The sequence below is a fragment of the Nothoprocta perdicaria genome, unplaced genomic scaffold (assembly GCF_003342845.1).
Source record: "Nothoprocta perdicaria isolate Ctin4 unplaced genomic scaffold, notPer1 scaffold_206, whole genome shotgun sequence".
NCBI classification, from domain to species: domain Eukaryota; kingdom Metazoa; phylum Chordata; class Aves; order Tinamiformes; family Tinamidae; genus Nothoprocta; species Nothoprocta perdicaria.
Window position 1 is genome coordinate 1,319,547 of NW_020455272.1, and position 5,411 is coordinate 1,324,957.

The 5,411-nt window shown below is 54.9% G+C and overlaps 1 protein-coding gene across 1 annotated transcript; it reads right to left on the minus strand.

Annotated features, from left to right (window-relative positions):
• Positions 1 to 1,248: 1,248 nt before the first annotated feature.
• Positions 1,249 to 5,118, minus strand: TNFRSF13C (TNF receptor superfamily member 13C). Its single transcript, XM_026038283.1, has 3 exons — positions 4,977 to 5,118; positions 4,291 to 4,479; positions 1,249 to 1,574 (listed from the first exon to the last, which is right to left on the minus strand). Exons 1-3 carry the CDS (start codon positions 5,116 to 5,118, stop codon positions 1,249 to 1,251), a joined length of 657 nt encoding a protein of 218 aa, XP_025894068.1.
• Between the last annotated feature and the right edge of the window lie 293 nt (positions 5,119 to 5,411).

Genomic DNA, 5,411 nt, shown 5'->3' on the forward strand with positions numbered 1-5,411 from the left:
TTTAACTGCGCTGGCAAAACCCCCTTGTGTAGACAGTGCGGTGGAATAAAGTGAGTGCATTCTGGACTAATGACTTCRTTTTCAAAGTGGAGTGTTTCCTGCATGATAAAGCCACTCTGGTGTGTGCTCACACGTGGACTAGATCATCTACAGAGAGAAGATGTCCTGGGCCAGCAGTGCTGGTCAATTCTCACACACAAGCAAGCCCTTAAAGACACTCACATAAATTAAGTGATTCCCTCCCACGCTCACATCACTCCCTGCCTGGCTTTATGTAGCGTGGAAGCATCCATCACTGTGAGTCCTGTCATCACAAGTGACACGCGGTAGTTTTGCAGCAACTCTGAGTGAAAGTGATGGTTGTCTCAGGCCATAATGACAAGCTTATACAGTCAGTTCTCCTCCGGACCAGCAACCTCCAATGCCTGCCTCGGGTCCTCTCTGACTTAAGTGCTTGTAGGTCAGAGCAGAGAGAGATTTTCCCTCTCCTCCTCTCTTCACTCCCTGCTCAGGAAGACAAACTTGCTTCCAGTCCCCTGGCTACCCAGCTGCTGAGGGGGTTTCCAGGGACTGCCATGTCTTGCGGCAGTAAATGGATGCCTTCCACAGAGTGAGGGCATCCAGGGGGAGGAGAGACCTGAGTAGTATGACATGCAGAAGGCAGAGGAAGGCAGCACTGTGAATGGAGCAGATGCTGGATGAGGCTTGCTCCATATGGTCATGAGTCTTATTTTATTGAGGGCAGTATCAAAAATCCAGCTAACGTCATGATGGGGGATTTGACCCTAACCTAACTCTCTTACTCCCTTTCCACTCTCTTTTTTTTCCTCCTCCTTTTAGCCCCCTGTCCCTAGAAATCCCCCATACATCAACAGAGCCACCATGACTGCCCCATACAGCCATGCCCGCAGCTCTGCAGCCCTGCGAATGGCACAGCAGCCCCCAGCAATCCTTCTTCCTCATCAGTCACATCTCCTCTGCCTCTCCAGACAGCACAACCACAGCATCTATTGGCTCAGCGTAACTTTGCATGATCGACTTAGACTTCCTCCAGTGACTACTGGCTTATTTGGGACTCTGCACAAATGGGAAAGTAGAAAGGCAATGATCCTAGAAGGCTGATCTTGCTCAAGGCGAAACCTAGTTCTGATTCAGCTCACTTCCATGCAACACTTTATCCACTCAAGGGAAAAAGTCTTGGTATTTGCAGGCAGAAGCCAGAGAGCTCCAACTCCATTCCACCTGCTCTCATGCCATCTCCTCATTGATGCAGGTCTTCTGGGTGGTTTTGGTGGTGACCAGGGCAGTGGCCCCCAGCTCCGTAGCCGGCAGCGGGAAGCAGTGGTTGCACTCCTCAAGACAGGGGGACAAAGGAGAGAGCACAATGACATCGCCACCAGGATTGCCTTGGCAGCACAACCTCTGCTTCTCTGCATCTTTCCTGGGAGGTCCAGGAACCTTTGCCGCTCCATTGACATGTGGGCACTTGGCCAAAGCAAAGTCATCRTCTGCTGCCAGTGCCGTGAAGTCCTGTTGGACTGCGCTTGATGAGGCGACGGCGCTGTCCATTTTTTCTGAGAGAGGATAAGCAAACGGGGTTATCAGGTCTGGGAAGGAGAGCAAGGGAAGGCACGGGGCACTGAGGGACAAACATGGCATGAGGGCACACAGGGTGGGCATGGGACTGGGGCAAAGCAGAAGGGACCCTCATGGTTTCCACAGCACCTCTTTTTCTGAGCAAAACCTCCCCTTTCTTTTTCTGCAGCCCTGCTCATTATTACTCTTTTTTCCCCAAATAGTATTGGGGGAAAACGTAGAAACTGGCACTTGCACTTCAAGCCTTTGCACGAAATAGTTCTGGTAGCGCAGCCAGCCGGCAGCGAGTCCCTTTTTGTCTCACCCTCTTCTGACCGCCTCTGACTTAAAAATAGACTTGTTTACACACTTCAAACGCACACACATGCTGCTGGCTAGAAACTTCGGCCCCACAAAGCCTCTTGGAGAAACTTTTTGCACCCCACGACTCGCCAAGGTGCATGGGCCCGCGGCGGAGCTGGAAGGCCGGTGGCGCGAGGGGCAGGACATGGCGGAGGGCGTGTGTGGGGGGCACAGCCGAGGGCCCGGCCCACACTCGCAGCCCCTTACGCGTTTGCTAGCGCAGCCAGCAGCTGCCAGCCCTCTCCTGCCGCTGGATTCTTCCTTCGCCTCTTTCATTCTTGGTATTTTTCCCGAGCGTTTGCGTCAGCGCTCGCTGTCGCAGCCTCGCTAAGTTTAGCCCCGCGTACTGCCTTGCGACGGAAAGGCCCCAGGTAAAAAAAAAAAATACAAAATATCTCCCCCTCTTAGTCACAGCGTGGGCACCGGTGCCAGTGAAGGTGAGGCAGGGCGGCCCGGCGCGACTGCCACAGCAGCGTCCCGCGGGGGTCCGGCAGCCCGCAGCGCAGGGCGAGGAGCAAGACCATTTCGGAGAAGAGAGCGTGGGGGTGAGTCAGCGCCGGGGTGGACCATGGCCGCCCCGGAGCTGATGGACGGGCCTTCATGGAGGCACCAGCCCGTCTGCGGCCTCCTCCACAGGTGGGGACTGTAGGGSCAGCTGCATCCCAGGACGCGCTGGCGGGTCAGGGAGCTCCCAGAGATGGCCTGTCCTCTGCCTCCTCCTCACCGGCCTGGCAGGCGCGGGAGGCCGAGCTCCTGGTGGGTGGTGGGACATCACCTGGAAAGCCTCCTCAGAAAGGCCAGGGCYCAGCCCCTTATTCCCAGACTGCGTCTTTTCATCCCCTGCTCCCAGCCTGTGCTCAGCTGGGTGGAGAGGAGGCTACGAAGAGGGCGAGGGGAAATAAATATATGTGCACAATATCTGTATGTTCATGTATTTTTAAAGAGATGACGGCATGTCCAGAAGAAGCATGGGCAAGGCCATCCTGGTTATTCTGTTAGCCAGAAACTGGCTGCAGCTGTGTTTCACACAGAGCCTCAGCGTGTTTCGGGGCCACACGAAGCCCTCTGCCGCATGGGGAAGGCAGGAGGGGGTGCTCAGAGCTGCCCAGCCCTGCACGGGCTCAGGAGCAGAGCACCAGGCACCTGAGGATGTGCAGGAGGTCGAAGACGGAGGAGCCTCCACAGTTATATCTCTCCTTGCAGCTATAGCCCTTGCAGCTCATAAAGCAGGGGTCCTGCTGCTGTCGCCTTTGGGGACAACCCTGCAGCATGTGAACCCTGTGGCCTCCCACTGATGGGGTCTGATCCAGACACTGCTGAGGCCTTTGGRTCTTTTGGTCTTTCCTACAGAGAGGCTCCCTTTCCTCATTGAGTCATGTAGGCTTTTAGGGGATGCCCTCAGGGGCCATTTCCAGCTGTTCACAACTGTCTCCAAACCCCAGACTCTTTGAGCTGCACGTATCTGTTTTTTGCCCTCCGACTACCAAAGGAGAGACGCGCTCTCCAGATTATCCAAATACAAAGGCGGAAAATGAGTAGCATAAATATTTGCATTCTTAAAATTTCATGCATACTCAAGAAGTCTGGWTGAGGCTGCTTTGGAAATTTCGACACTGCGAGTTTTGTTCCCTTTGTTTCCACAGAAATGTGAAAATTCTGCCTCAAAGTGGTGGAGTGGTGAGCAAAAGCTGGACAGTATTTAAACCTGCTTCCTCTGGCCTAGGACACTAGGAAACTCGTTGCTACGGGCAGGCCTGAGTTGCCTGACTTGCTTGGTTTATGGAAGGGAAGCTAAAAAGCTGTTTGCTCTTAAAGTACCATCACGTGGAGAGGAGACGCAGTGCCAGTGGGTGCTTTAAGCAAGCAAAGGCAAAACAGGATCCAAAAAATGCATTCAGGAAGAATTCTGCATGGCTCCCATTGGAAAGAGATGATGGGAATTAGCTGTTAGAAGGGATTATCTAGAGTCATGTGAGAGTGCCGCTTAGGCAGTTACTCAGTTGCCCGAACAGGCTTGTCTAGTGCCATCTGAAACACCTTCAGGTATCTGCAAATGTGCTGCTGGCACAAAACCAATGAGACATAACAGTGGCTGGAGGCCAGGAAGGATGCCCTGGGGCATCTGAAACGGCACCAGAACCTGGTGCACGGGAGCCAAGTTAAGTCTTAGGGGTCTGCAGTGAGGGCAGACTGAATATCACGTGGGACAACGTGCTACCTTTAGGCAGAAGAACCAGCATGGGCCGGTCTTTAGTACGTGCCTTGGAGGAGCTGAGTATGCCCATGTCACATAGTCCCTTTGGCTCGAGCAGATGCAGAGTGCCGTGATAAGGAATACAAGGGATATCTTACCTTTGGCCTCCTCATCTGGCTCYTTTCTCTTCCTCCTCTGTCTCCGAACTTTCCAGGCCAGGAAGACACAGATGGCAACCAGAAGCAGGAGTTGCCCCATAACTGCAAGGCCCACGGTCATCACGACTGTGCCTGGCACGTCTGCTGAAGGTATTGGGGTTGAGGTGGGCACTGCATGGGCAGGCTCTGCTGTGGAGGGAAACACCACGAGTGTCAGAATAGGGTCCTGGGCAATGTGCTCTAGGTGAGTACAACAACCCTGCTTGACAGTATTTTCAKAAAGCGAAAAAGAGCAGTCTCTTACCTCTGCACACCTACCACCTACAATGAACAGCCTTCGCGCCTTGAAGGACCCTCACCTGATGGGTGGGAGATGGGGCCTCCCGGTGTTCCATGCTCTTCCCTGCCACTGGGGCATGCTATAACCCCCTTCCAGGATGGATCAACCCTCCTGTCCCGGCACTCCTCTCCTAGCTGGCACTGCCTCTTCTCCCCCCAGCCCCGACCCCTTCTCCTCTTGCTCCACACAGGAGGCTCTCCTTCCATACCACCTCCTCTGCAGGAGAAGGTCCCTCCCCTCTACCTGCTGATCCGACCTCCTCTCCAACCCACAGCGGCCCTTCAGCCCCCTTCGCCCACCACCCAGCCCTGGCGTGCTTGGGACGCGGTCGCTTTCACCCTCTTACTTGTGTTGTCCCTGTACAAATCGAGGCACTTCACACACGACTTGGTCAGGGAGTCGAAGCACTGGGAAGGGAGACAGGAGGTGCTGGCGTCTGCTTTTCCCGACGACATGACTGAGTGAGCGCGAGAGCTGTCCTCCTGCATGGCGCCGTGGAGAGGGGCTGCCCAAGTGTGAAATCGCAAAGCCCTGGGGCCCGTGGCAGAGGGAGATACAGTCTGTCAAGCCGCGTCTCCTCCCTTGGGGCTTGCGATCTCTGCGCTTCCCCCGGGGCGGATCTTCATCAGGAGGAGGAGAGCAAGCGCTGAAGCCCTACCCCTGGCTGCCCATGCAACGCATTCTCAAGCTACCCCCGTCCTCCAAAATGCACGTCCAAAACGCCTGCAGCCTCTGGCCATTCCCATCTATGGAGAACCTTGTATTCAACCCGCACCTCACT